General features: G+C 39.0%; 1 protein-coding gene and 1 pseudogene across 1 annotated transcript in view; one reads left to right on the forward strand and one right to left on the reverse strand.

The window, feature by feature from the left end:
• The window catches only part of LOC105980905 (cytochrome P450 20A1), a 37,023-nt gene extending 34,479 nt beyond the window's left edge, over positions 1–2,544 (forward strand). Inside the window, exons 12-13 of the mRNA XM_013009898.1 lie at positions 1,828–1,917; positions 2,101–2,544. Of these exons, the coding sequence (XP_012865352.1) occupies positions 1,828–1,917; positions 2,101–2,251 (241 nt within the window). The 3' untranslated portion in view covers positions 2,252–2,544. The remainder of the gene's footprint in view (positions 1–1,827; positions 1,918–2,100) is intronic.
• An 11,024-nt stretch (positions 2,545–13,568) lies between these two features.
• On the reverse strand, positions 13,569–14,004 carry LOC106003140 (annotated as a pseudogene).
• Positions 14,005–14,694: the final 690 nt, after the last annotated feature.

The raw sequence follows: 14,694 nt of genomic DNA on the forward strand, positions 1-14,694 counted from the left end.
AAAATTTTAATGAATAAAGTAGCAGTCCTTCAAAATTTGTTAGAAGTTACATGTCAGATGGTTTTTTTCTAAAAAAAAAAAATTAAAGATATACCTTGGTCTGAAAATGAGCACCTGGGGCTGGGAAGTTGGCTCAGTGGTAGAGTGATTGCCTCACATGCATGAGGCCCTGAGTTCAATTCCTCAGCACCACATAAACAGGAAAAAGCTGGAAGTGGCGCTGTGGTTCAAGTGGTAGGGCGCTAACCTTGACCTGAAGAGCTGAGGGACAGTGCCCAGGCCCAGAGTTCAGGCCCCACGACCAACAAAAAAAAAGAAAATGTACACATATAATTATAGAAAACTAAAATTTTAAGTTTCAAAAAAATACTTGTGGAAAAAATGCTGTTTTATCAGTTCTAAGTATAGTATGAAATAAGACTGTCAACTCTAAAAGCCAGACTAAAAGATCTCAACTCTGAAAGTAGGCAGAGACCAAGAAACTCTATGACATTAAATAATCAGTTTTTCATTTTCATTTTGTTTTATTTTTAAATTAATACTTAAAAATGTGACTTCTCAAGGGGATGTGTTAATTCTTGCCTGTAGTCCGTTCTGCTCAGGAGACTGAGCTCAGGAATTGGAGGTTGGCCTGAAGATCAGTGGAAGTAAGGGGTTTGAGGTTTGCCTGAGACCTCCAGTTCATTTACCAAGGAAAGGAAAGGAAAGGGAAAAGGGGGATGGGAAGGGAGGGGAGAAGAAAAGGAGAAAGAAAGCTGGACAAGATGGCTCACACCTATAATTCTAGATACTTAGGAGGCTGAGCTGTGAGGATTGCTGTTTGGGGTGGTAGTTTCAGGAACTTTTAATATAGGCTGTCCTAGAACTTCCATCCTTCCATTTCAGCCTTCTGAATAGCTAGGATTACAGGCATGAGTCACTTCAGGTGGCTTCTTTCTTTCTTCCTTTCTTTCTTCCTTTCTTTCTTTCTTTCTCTCTCTCTCTCTCTCTCTCTTTCTCTCTTTCTCTCTCTCTCTCTCTCTCTCCTCCCTCCCTCCCTCCCTTCCTTTCTTTCTCTTTCTTTTTTGTCAGTCTTGGGGCTAGAACTCTGGGCCTGGGTGTTGTCCTTCAACTCTGCAGCTCAAAGTGAGCACTCTTCCACTTGAGCCACAGTGCTACTTCTGGTTTTCTGGTGGTTTATTGGAGATAAGAGTCTCATGGACTTTTCCTGCCCGGGCTGGCTTCGAAGCAAGATCCTCAGATCTCAGCCTACTGAGTAGCTAGGATTATAGGTGTGAACTGCCAGCTCCTAGCTTATTTTCTTTTTAATAAATTTTAAACTAATGCCATTTTAAAAGGGAAATTCTAAAACTAAAAGCTGTCCTTTTTATTAGCCTCTTCATTTCCCTCACTTACTAAATTTGAGTATACAATAATTGATAAATATAATTTAAGGCTTAACCCTTCATATTTAAAAAATAAATTTTAATTAAGAAATGAAAATACCTCACAAATTGATTGATGGATCCATAAAAGAGACCTTAAGTTTATTTAAGTATGTATTATTATTTTTGTTTGATTTACTATAAACATATTTTACAGTCACATTCCTTACTAAAACTGACGAATATATTTTGCTTTTATTTAGAAGCAATGGATTAGGAAGCAGAAAGTGACTAAATATCCATATGTTCAATTATTTGAGAACATAATAAGATAAAATGTGATGACACATTCTATTTTTGTTAGATTTTATTCCTTCTTACAGACAGACCTGTATTGTTTTAATGTTATTATGTAAAATGCTTGTGAAGTTACGTTGTGATTAACCCCAAATTTTCCTTTTAGATTTGATCCAGATCGCTTTGAAGATGACTCAGTGATGAAAATGTTCTCCTCACTTGGATTTTCAGGCACACAGGAATGCCCAGAGTTGAGGTGAATGGTCAAGGAAATAATGGGAAAGGAAAAGACGCCAGACTCTACTTAGAATTTTAAAGATTACAATTGATGAGATTTAGTAATCTATAGTAAGAATATAATGTAGTTACATAATGTAATCTATATAATAGGAATATAATGTTAACTGTATAGTAACCAATTGACTTACTTCCTGACTAGGTTTGCGTATATGGTGACCACGGTACTTCTGAGTGTATTGGTGAAGAAACTGCACTTACATTCTGTTGAGGGACAAGTTATAGAAACAAAGTATGAACTTGTCACGTCGCCCAGGGAAGAAGCTTGGATCACCGTCTCAAAGAGAAACTAAAATTGTGTACATTTTTCGATCTTTGTTTATTAGGTGAAGGAAAATGGCTGTTTAGAATATACATTGAATACTCAGATAAAACAAGTATTTCATAAGCACCTATTACTACTTCACTCTGTAAATTTGTATTTTTACACATCAGGTTTTCTTAATACATGATATATGTTTATACTTACTCTACTAATAGACTGATCATTTCAGCTCTAATTCTACTTTTAATTTCTATCATTTTTCTAAGCCATTTTTATCTTCTTTTCTTAGCTTAATCTCTAAAATAAACATTGCTGAACAGAAAAAGTAGATTTTTTCAAATTTGGAAATCATATGCTTCAAATATTTATAGAATAAAAAAATAATGCTCCTTTTTGTACTTCCTTTTGCTTCTTGGATTATTTTTTAGTTTTTGGTTGTTTGTGCTTCCATTATTTTATCAATGCTGAATAATTCTTTGGATATCTACCTGGGATTTGCAAACATTTGGACTCTTCATAGTTTTCACTTCATGGCTTATACAAGCTTATCATTTAAACAGTTCTGAGTCCTTTGGAAAATAATACATTTGTTTCTGAATAATACATCCCTCTTCTGTGACAACCTGAGACTGAGACTTTCCTTTTTTGGTAGAAATCTTGCAGTACTCTTTTTTATTCCAGTAATCTTCATTTATGGAACTAGAATTCCAATATTTACAACTGACTGATGACTGAAGTACTGATAGGTACAAAAGAAGAAAGCACTAAACAGAAACAACAACCTAAGTAGGGGAAAGGAGGAATAAAGATGAATGTAAAATTAGCAAAATTTGACAGCAGGAAAATAACCATATTACACAGGTGTGAGCCCATGCTTGTAATCCTAGCTACTCAGGAGACTGAGATCTGAGGATCTAAGTTCAAACCCAGCCTGGGCAGGAAAAGTCCATGAGACTCTTACCTCTGATTTACCACCAGAAACGGGAAGTGGCTCTGTGGCTAAAAGGGCTAGACCACTAGCCTTGAGCATAAGAACTCAGGGACAGTGCCCAGACCCTGAGTTCAAGCCCCATTACTCACAAAAGAATTAGTAAGGGGCTAGTGACAAGACTCAGTGGAAGAACATTTATCTCCATAACATCTCTGAATCCCTAGTTTTGATCCCTACTACCATAAAAACAATAAACAAAACCAATTGTTAAGAAAGGTATATATGGATGAATGGACAAAAGATCTGAAGGTGGGTTTTATTGTGTTTATTTGGGAGGGGGTTGAATGTAAAGTCATGCTAGGCAGATATTCTGTCCATTGAGTCCAGCCTTCTACCCAGTCCCCAGCCTTTAAAAAAATTTTTTAATAGGGTCTTGATTTTTGCCTGGGCTGGTCTAGACTATGATTCTCCTATTTTTGCTTTCTCAAAGCTGGAATGACATTGACATAACCATGTCCTAGCTATTTATTGGTTAAGATGCAGTCTTTGGAATTTTTTGCCTGACTGGCTTCAAATATTGATCCTCTTGATCTCTGCCTCCCAAGTAGCTAGAATTATAGATGTGAATTAACGGTTTTTACAGGAGGAAGTACCTGATAAACTTTTAGGACAGTACTCAGTCTCATTAGTAAGCAAAGAAATGTTAGACTTATTTGGGAAGAATTTCAATTATCTTTCCAAATAGCGTTAGCACTAGTAAGTTTTTTTGTTTTTTGTTGTTTTTGTTGTTGTTGGTTGGTTGTGGGGCCTGAACTCTGCGCCTGGGCACTGTCCTTCAGCTCTTCAGCTCAAGGCTAGCACTCTACCACTTGAGCCACAGCACCACTTCTGGCTTTTGCTGCTTATGTGGTGCTGAGGAATCGAACCCAGGGCCTCATGCATGCAAGGCAAGCACTCTACCATTGAGCCACCTTCCCAGCCCCCTAGCACTAGTAAGTTTTATACATAATACCTTGTTGATAATCAAATTTAGTTTATTTTTTGGGTACACTTCATGAAGAATTCCTTATTTTTTTTCCTTAATACTTGATTTTAGGCAAAAATGCTAAGTACAGATGGAGAAAAAGGAAGAAAAATGGTAATTATTTGCAAGCTTGTTACCTATAACACTGCTGAATTCCATTTATAATTTTAGAGTAAAGAATATGGAGATGGAATATGGCTCCATAGGTAAGTACAGCTGCCCTGGCCTTGGTCCCTAGTATCTCTGTTTCTCTCTGTCTCTGTCTGTCTGTCTCTCTCTCACACACACACACACATACACACACACACATATCCTAGTTACTGAATTTTTTTTAGTTACTGAATTATTTTATATGCTATTTATAGTTAAGTAACATTGTAGACCTAATTACGACTAGTTAACATAGATGCAGTCTTTATTTTCAAGAAAGACTTAATTTGTAGAGTTACTTAAAATGCAAAATCCTTAAGAATGTATTCTTAGTTAAATTTATCTCTTTCCAGCTACTTTTCTTTGATTGTGTTTATAGAGCATTCTCCTTTGTAACCTAGGGTCAGTGAATGGACTGGAAAGGACAGTGGAAGATTAGACTTTTAGCAGGAAAGCCAGGTGTCAGTGAGATCAGATGAGATGATGTACACTGTAGTGAATTTTAAAACAAATGAGATCTAATTAAACCGTGATCATATGGCTAAAGCAGAGCCACTGAGCCACTCAGAATGTTGGCACAATTGTCAGTGAAGCTGTTCATGGTAACCAGAATCAAGGAAAAGAGAACACAGAGGAATCAGCTAAGTGAGCATGTTTTGTCCATAGTTACATAAAACAAAGAAGTTATTTTCTAGAGAATTTTTTTAAATTTAAGGATACTGCAAGGCTGGGTAGTGCAGCTGGTCTTTAGCATGTGCAATGCTCTAGCTTCATTCCCCAGCACCATTAAAATGTATCTATTTATTGTTGTTATTCTTGGCTCCTTGTATTTAGTATGGAAATTTCCTTAGTCTCAGTATCACTGATGGCTTGGAGCATGATTCTTGCAGGACTCATACATAACCATGCAATAGTTTTATAATTGATGTGAAAGTGAGTGATTTGACTTTTGTAGCTTTAGAGCCAAAACTATTTTGACATGTATTATTTCTTTTAGTTTATGTATTTCTTTTTTATTTTTGAGACAGTCTTAACTACATGTCCCAAGCGGTCCTTTAACTCAGTCTTCCTGCCTCAGACTCTTGTGTGCTGGGATTATTGGAGTGGGTCAGCATGATTCACAGTTATTTATTTATTTATTATCAGTCATGCGCTTGAACTCTGGGCCTGGACGTTGTCCCTGAGCAACTCAACTCAAGGTGAGTGCTCTACCACTTGAACCATACCACCACTTCCAATTTTCTGGTACTTAGTTGAAGATAAGAGTCTCACAGATATTCCTGCCTGGGCTGGATTTGAACTGCGATCCTCAGATTTCAGCCTCCTGAGTAGCTAGGATTATAGGCATGAGCCACCGGTACCTGGCTCCACATTATTTTTGATAGCTCAAATTTTATTATTAAGAACATGAGCACTTAAAAGGGCTCTTCTATACTTGATGCTAGTAAAATTAGCAAAATTAATTTTCTGTGTGTATTTGGGAAAAATAAAGAACTCACATGCATATTTATTTGGCCCAGCTATCCTATTTCTTTGGTCTGGGAATGTGCAGTTCTTTTTTTTTTAATATGTGGATTCTATCTTGCTTATTGATTTGATATCAATATGTATTTGTTTTCTTTGTTTTAAAAGTTTTTTTGGGGGGCTGGGAAGGTGGTTCAGTGGTAGTGTTTGCCTTGCATGCATGAGACCCTGGGTTTGATTCCTCAACACCACATAAGCAGAAAAAGCTGGAAGTGACACTGTGGCTGTAGTGGTAGAATGTTAGCCTTGAGCTGAAGAGCTGAGGGACAGTACCCAGGCCCATAGTTCAGGCCCTATGACCAAAAAAAAAAAAGTTTTTTGGCTTAATGGTAGAGTGTTTGCCTAGCATGCATGAAGCCATGGGTTCGATTTCTCTGTACCACATAAACAGAAAAAGCTGGAAGTGGCGCTGTGGCTTAAGTGGTAGAGTGCTAGCCTTGAACACAGAGAGGCTCAGGGACAGTGCCCAAGTCCTGAGTTCAAGTCCCCGGACCAGCAAAAAAAAAAAAAGTTTTTATTTTTATTTTTTTTTTTGTCTTTTTCTTTTTTGGTGCTGCAGATCAAACCCAGGATGCTGCACTTGCTAGGCAAGCACTTTGCCACTGAGCTATAACCCAGCCCTTAAAAGTTGTTTTAAAAATGTTTTATTTTTAGCTATGAAAATTATAATTTGAGGGGCTGGGAAGATGGCTCAGTGGTAGAGTGCTTGCCTTGCATGCAGGAAGCCCTGGGTTCGATTCCTCAGCACCACATAAGCAAAATGAAAAAAGCCGGAAGTGGCGCTATGGCTCAAGTGGTAGAGTGCTAGCCTTGAGCTGAAGAGCTGAGGGACAGCGCCCAGGCCCAGAGTTCAGGCCCCACAACCAGACCCAAAAAAAAAAATTATAATTTGAAAGTCCAACAGAAACATAAAAATGACAAGCTTAGTGATCAATAATCTCACTCCTTGAAGCTAATTACTGGTAAAATTCTGATTTAGATCTACTGTTTGAATGCATATGTAATTTATACATATTCTTTTCATTTAACACATTATAAATCTATAATCTTTTTCAGCATTTAAAACATTACTATGCTTGTTCCGCGAAAAGCACAGGTTTTTGTTGTTCTTTTTCTCTTCCTTCTTTTTCAACTTTAGAGAGTCTTCATTCTCTCAAAGTTGTGAACATTTGTGAAATGAAATTACTACCATAATAAAATCTGTATAAGCCTGGGTGGTTCACACTTGTGACCTTCAGGAGGCTGAGAACTGAGGTTTGAAGCCATTCAGGGCAGAAAAGTTCCTGTGAGACTCTTATCTCCAATTAACCACTCAAAAACCAGAAGTGGAACTGTGGCTCAAAGTAGTAGAGCACTAACCCTGAGAAAAAGAGCTCAGCTGAGTATTCCAAATGTATTGGTGTTTTTTTTTTTTATAAACATAAAACTTACTCTAGTGTTTCTTAAGTTGTATGGAACAGAATCTATTTTGTCCAACATCATTTACAGAAAGAGGAGTTCTAAGGAATATTTATCTTGGCTTGTTCCTTAAAATATACTGGTCCAAGGGAAAGGAAACAAGAAAAGGAAAAAAATATATACCTGGTCCAAGCTGTGCACCAGTGGCTCGTGCCTATAATCCTAGCTACTCAGGAGGCTGAGATCTAAGGATCGTGGTTAGAAGCTAACTTGGGCAGGAAAATCTGTGAGACTCTCATCTCCAATTAACCCTCAGTAGAACTGGAAATGGCATGGTGGCTCAAAGAGGTAGAGTGCTAGTCTTGAACAAAAGAGCTCAGGGACTGAGTTCAAGTCCCATGACAAAAAAAAAAGTGTGTGTGTACCTGGTCCAAAAATTTTTCTAGTCTGAGAATGAACATGGTATTAAGAACCAATCCATATAAATTTTATATTCTCTCCCTTACCCCCATTTCTTTCCTCTGCCAGATATAGTACCCAGTAGCTCTGCTAACTTTTTTCTCTTTCCTGATTTTTCCTTTCCTGCCCATTTGTCAGACAGCATGCTGGATCTTTGTGCTAGATACTTGGGAGATAGCAGTGAACAAAATCAATGTGCTATGTGCTCAGTCATAGAGCATCTGGGTTCAATCCCCCCAGTACAAAAAGAAAAATTGGCATGACACTTCTGTGTCTTTTCACATGTTTCATCCTAGGAAGGAATACTCATAGTCTCATGTTCCAATGCTTTACTTCCTTCAGCCTTGTAGCACCCAGAGCTCTATAGGCCTCAGCTCAGAAGCAACTGAGGAAGGAGCATGTAGCTGACCAAGTGGCAAAAACACAAGATGATTCAGTTATAGATAGCAGTGAGGGAAAGCACCAAAAGGGAGGGGGAGGGGGAGAAAGACAAAGGAAGGAAAATAGAAGAGAAAGGGGGAAGAAGGAAGAAATTTCCTATTGGAACTCAAATCATTGCTTTTTGTTTTTTGCTTAACGTTATTCTTTTTCTTTTTCTTTTTTTTTTTGTTCATGGGGCTTGAATTCTGGGCCTGGGCGCTGTCCCTCAGCTCTTCAGCTCAAGGCGAATGCTCTACCACTTGAGCCACAGCGCCGCTTCTGGTGGTTAATTGGAGATGAGTCTCACAGACTCAGCCCAGGCTGGCTTTGAACTGTGATCCTCAGATCTCAGCCTCCTGAATAGCTGGGATTCAGGCATGAGCCACTGTCGCCCGGCTTAACTTTATTCTTATTTTTGTGGAACTGAGGGTTAGGCCCCATGTATCATGCCTCCTAAGCAAATGCTCTTTCACTGAACTACACCCTAATTGCAAACCGTTGTTTTATTTTCAGTGAATGAGCAAAAGAATTACACTAAGTGTATTATCAAGGAAAACTTAACATTTATGTTAAATAGAAATAACAAAGACCTTTCAAAGTGAAGCAACAATAAGAAAGTTAAAAACTGGTTTGATTTAGTTACAAAACAATATTAATTTGTATGAATTGTTGCTTAACTATACTGTTGTGCTAGATGTGTTCAGTTCCCATGATTTGTTGCTTATGGTGCAAGGTTATCAACAAATAGATAATTGACTTTTAGAGCTTTAAAGGATGTTTAGGGATTTAACAACTTAAAATATAGAGATAGAAGCCTAGAAAGAGCTTCTGGGAGTAGAAGAATGTTACTAAGCTTTCAATTTGGATCTTCTCATGTAAGGCCTTCTGAAATACGTGCTTAAATCTATGCTGCCTTTATATTCATAGGATTTTATAAAGCTTTCAAAGAAGTATAGATTCCAAAGGAATTTGAAAACAATTTTTAAAAAATATTCTGGATCTAAACCTTTGAGGGACATGCAAATGTATTTTGAATGCTAAATTTACTAAGATTTAAAAATACATATCTTCCAGCAATGTTGCCATGACAACCTTTCTTAATGTGTGCACAAATTTTTATGTCTGTCTCTTTGAGGCTTTTATCTTTTCCAATAGAGAGTCTAATGGCAAGAATTGAGCACTATAGTATATTTCTATCTGCTTGGTGCCCTCTGGAAATTATATAATTTTGGAAAATGTATTAGGTTTCAAACCCAATGAGCTCTAAGATTGAGATCCATGAATCTATTCTGTATTTCTGTTTTAATTCTTATCTAGAGGATTTATAGGGTGGTCCTACAAAGTTGGGTAAATACAGAGAAAAATCTTAGTTCTAAAAGTGATCCAACCTCCCTTGGATCTTCTAAATCAAATTCTTGGTTGAAATCGTAGGATGACTCAGAATTGTGAGTCACTGCTACAATGGCATGTGCAGAAATAACCCAGAGGTTGCCTCTGGCCTCTAATCCAACCATGTTAGAGAGATGCCATTATCTCTTCACCTCCTTTTACTTCATTTCCAGTAGTCTTTTTCTATTTTGCATGTTGGGAACTAGAAAAAGAGTAGTTGAGGTTTAGAGATCCAAAGTTCAGGTATGTAGAATTTTCATACTCAATTCTGCTAAGAATTTCTTAAGCAAAGGACAAAGGGGATAATTTACATCTGTAGTGTCTACTGTGATGATGAATTCTTAACATGAAAAATGTAGATGTTTGCTAAAACTGTTTTACTATTTCTTTTTTTTTTTTTGGTCGTGGGGGCTGAACTCTGGGCCTGAGCACTGTTCCTCAGCTCTTCAGCTCAAGGCTAGCACCCTACCACGTGAGCCACAGCACCACTTCCGGCTTTTTTCTGCTTATGTCGTGCTGAGGAATCAAACCCAGGGCCTCATGCATTTGAGGCAAGCACTCTACCACTGAGTCAACTTCCCAGCCCATGTTTTACTATTTCAAAATTTTAATTTTGAATTCTCTAAAGAATTTATTTCCTGTTTCCTGAATGCTGGACATTGAACCCAGGACCTTGCTACATTAGTGTGGCTACATTAGTGTGATATGCTATTGAGACAAATTGTAGTTCCTTATATGTAAACACAACACTTGAAAAGAAATGCTTCAGTTCAAACCCCAGTAGTACTCCCCACCCCAAAAAACAAAACAAAGGAAGGAGGGACCCAACTACTGATGGAAAAAAAAAACATCTCAACCATGCATGTATTAAATGTCTCTAATAATACTGTGCTAACCATGGAGTAAAAATGTACAGTTAATTTCTGCTTCTCTGCACCACTGGAAAGGAGTCAGGGGAAATCAAAATGGACAAATCATCCACGCAGCTGATAAGGACCATGGCCCCACTGTACACCATGGCTGAAAACTAGAAGTAGCCCTACCTTAGCTAAGTGCCTACTCAGGAGCCTCTAGACAGGGTTCTCCATAGCCCAGATGCCAGCCTACTGGGAGATCTGGCTCTGATTGTAGTTGGACACCCAGTGCTTCCGTACTGTCATCTTTCCAGAACTGAAAAACCAGCCTAACACGGGAGTGCAAAACCTATAAAGAAATGTCTGCCCAGACGTCATCCACGTCATTATTAGAGAATACAATTATTTTGCCAAGTATAAACTAGGGTATTCTCAATCTGAAGATTTTTCAAGGTGAGACCAACTAGCTAACAACATGTTTTTTTTTTTGGTCGTGAGTCTTGAACTCTGGGCCTGGGCGCTGTCCCTCAGCTCTTCAGCTCAAGGTGAGTGCTCTACCGCTTGAGCCACAGCGCCACTTCCGGTTTTCTAGTGGTTTATTGGAGATCACAGTCTCACGGACTTTCCTGCCTGGGCTGGCTTTGGACCTTGATCCTCAAATCTCAGCCTCCTGAATAGCTAGGTTTACAGGTTTGAGCCACCGGTGCCTGGCAACAACAAATTTTGACTTTAAAAATTTCCACCCAAAAACTAGAAGAGTAACATCTCAAAGCAAACTAGCAAAAAGAATGGCATTCATGTATTTAATCAGCCCAATATTAGGTATTATATAAAATCTTTTATTCAAAACTGGGTATAGTGGTACTTTCTTGTAACTACAGCTCTTAGGAGGCTGAGGCAGAGGACCACAAATTACAGGCCAGTCATAGCTACACAGCGAGATCTTGCCTTAAAAATTTTTTATCCAGTGTGAACAACTGAGTATTTTATTTAAAAAACTGAGAGATTTCATAACCAAAAACTAGCAGTTCACCTTTTGCTCACTTTGGACTACAAAATACAAACCAGAAAAATCCTAATTAAAGCCACAAGCCAGAAAAGTGGGGGTGGCATGAGGGGAAAGAATCCCATTTTGTAAATAAGCTCACCCATTCCATATGATTAATAATGTAAATACCATCTGTTTTGGATAGCTGTGTAAAACTGCTCCTGCTTCCAGTAAAGGAAATACTAATAAAAATAAATAGTGACCTGGAAAAAAAAAAGAGATGCTCTGCAGTCTTCAGTCATATTTGGAAATGTTTAGGGATAATTTTTATTGTAAGAGGCATAGTCAGGATTGACTACATAATTTGTAGGACCTAATGCCAAGTGAAAATGTAGGGTCTTGTCTAGAGCAAGTCCATTCCATCACCGTCTGACCTTTCAACCTACGGTGGATGTAAGACCTGCAAGGGACTGAAATCCTTGGTACTAGGATTTTATTTTAATTTTATTTACTTGAATTGCAAGGGGCTAGAAAGCCCCATGGTGAACATGCTGTCGTACTGTTAGCTTAATACAGGGAAGATTACTTTCTTTCCCCCACCTCAAGAGGTTCTGCTTGCAGAACCTTGGTTCTCCCCAGCAGCAGGTCTCAGGAGGCTGATGATGGTGATGACACTGGATGGGGTGGGGCGGGGAAGTAAGCCTCACTCTCCTGCCAATGCAATCCAATTGCTTCTCTGGAAGAAAGCAAGACTGGTTATAAGTAGAAGTGGGGAGAGAGAGGCCAGGGGGCAGGGACTGGTCACTGAGAACCTGCAGGAGCAAGAATAGAGGCAGGCTCCTAGTCACTGGTGCATGTTCTGTGGTCCCACTAGACTTCACTTATGAAACACAATTCAAAGGTAAAATTATTAAGAATTACAAGACACTGCCCACAAAGTATTAACCCCAAATATAGACCCCTTCCTGAGAAGGAAGGGGTCACAGGAGTCACAGTACTGTGACTCAGTGGTGGCTGTGGGTTTTTTTTTTACATTGAATATAATGACTGTATTTGCCCACCCTTCCTCTCTTCATTTGTCTGGCCCCTCCATCCGCCCTCCCTCTTCCTTACAAAACATGTTTCAGCTTCCTGGTATTCATTTTGTTAGTTATGAAAAGAAATTACAACATTAGAATCTTCTCCTGAGTTTACCACCCTGTAGTCAATTTATTTGGGTACACATGTGTATAGCCCTGTATGTGTTGTCATATATATTTATAATTTAGTTTTAACTTTCACATATGAGAGAAAGTATATGCTATTTTTCTCTCTGAACCTAACTTACTTCACTTAACATAAATTTTCCCATCCATTTCTTTCTGACAGATGAATAAAATTCCATTCTCTCTCTCTCACTCACTCTCTCTTTCTCTCTTTCTGTCTCTCTTTCTCTCTGTATAACATTTTTCTGGATCACTCATCCATTGTAGGGCATCTGGGCTGTTTCTATAACTTGGCTATCATGAATAGTGCAGCAATAAACATGAATGTGCAAATGTCTTTACTGTATTCTGACTTGCAGTATTCCAAGAATGGTATCACTGGGTCATAGGGTAATTCTATATTTCATTTTGTGAGAAATCAACAAACCACCTTTCAGAGTGACTGTATTTGTTTACATTCCCACCCATAGTGTAATAGGTTTCCTTTATCCTGTATCCCTGCCAGCATTTGTTGTTTGTATTCTTAATGATGGATAATCTTACTGGGTTTGGGATTTCAGTGAGAGCTTTTTTTTGTTTGTTTGTTCTGTTTTGTTTCTTGGTGTAGATCCTGAGGCTTGAACTCAGGGTCTGGCTGCTGTGCGAGAGCTTTCTTGCTCAAGGCAAGAGCTCTACCACTTGATCCACAGCTCCATTTCTGGGTTCTTGGTGGTTAGTTAGAGATAAGTCTCATGGGCTTTTTTGCCAGGGCTGGCTCTGAACCATGATCTTCAGACTCAGCCTCCTGAGTAGCTAGTACTACAGTCACAATCCACCAGTGCCAGGCTGCAGTGTCATTTTGATTCGCATTTCCCTCATGTCTAGAGGTGTTGAGTATTTTCTCATGTGTTTATGTCTTACTTCTGAGAAGTTTCCTATCCATTGATTAATTGAGTTGTTAATTTGGGGGTAGGTAATTTTTTTTTTGGAAGGTGGAACTATGTGCCTTTATTGGCTGCGCGGGTTACTTGAGGGGGATGAAGCACCATGAGTGGGTGGCTCCACTGCCCGGTCGACCACGCTTCACAGGCTTGTAGATGATGGAGAACTCACCCAAGTAGTCGCCCATCATCTCAGGCTTGATTTCCACCAGGTGGAATGTCTTGCCATTGCATACACCGAACCTGCTTCCTACCACCTCAGGCAGCATGATTATGTCTCCGGGGTCTTCACCACTTCTAGCTTCTCCATGGGCGATGCCTCCTTCTTGGCCTCGCGCAGGGGCTTCAGCCGTGAATGCTGCTTTCTGCGCAGATCCGGGCTGGGCCGCCGCCGCCGCTGCCGGGCACTGTACAGCGGCATCAGCTGCTCCTAGGACGTGTCCACGCCACGGTAGGTGAATTTGCGGAAGGTCGGCTTCTTCTGCTGCTCCACTTCCGCCATCTTGCCGGCCGCTGAGCAAAGCTGGGGGTAGGTAAACTCTTGAGCTCATGTATTTTGGATACTATTAGACTCTTAGATGTACAGCCAGCGAAGATCTCCCAAAGATCTCCACGTTCTGGAAGGCTGCCTTTTTTACCTTAGTAACTGCGTCCTTCGCTTGGCAGAAACTTCTTAGCGTGATGCAATTCCATTTGTCGATTCTCTCCAAGTTTCTGAGTGCCTGGAACTCTACTCAGAAAGTTTCTGCATATGTCAATGAGTTCTAATGTTTCTCCTACTCATTCTGGCTCATAGGTTCTTGAGGGCTATATTTCTTGCTCCTTGTCCTTGCAAATACCCATGATGTATCATTTATGACTTCTTATTTTTGTAGTGATGATCAACTATTTTTTATCCTTAAGTAATTTAAATCTCTCAGATGCCTTAAAATTCTTTTTAAAATAGGCAATGAATAAATAACACACATTTTTAAAGAAAAAAAGAAGAACAATTTCATAATACCACCACCCCCTTTCATTTTACAGTGCTAAGGAGCAAACCTAGAGCCTCATGCATGCTAAGCAAACTCTAGTGTAATACATCTAGTGTAATACACATCTAGTGTATTAGTGCATTAAAAAAAATCTCTTTAAGTCCCATTTCAGGGATGAAACTTGCCTGGGGTGGGGGGAAAGGGAAGTCTTGATATATAATCCAGGCTGTCTTTA

This window comes from Dipodomys ordii, unplaced genomic scaffold, assembly GCF_000151885.1.
Source record: "Dipodomys ordii isolate 6190 unplaced genomic scaffold, Dord_2.0 Scaffold1, whole genome shotgun sequence".
Taxonomy (NCBI): domain Eukaryota; kingdom Metazoa; phylum Chordata; class Mammalia; order Rodentia; family Heteromyidae; genus Dipodomys; species Dipodomys ordii.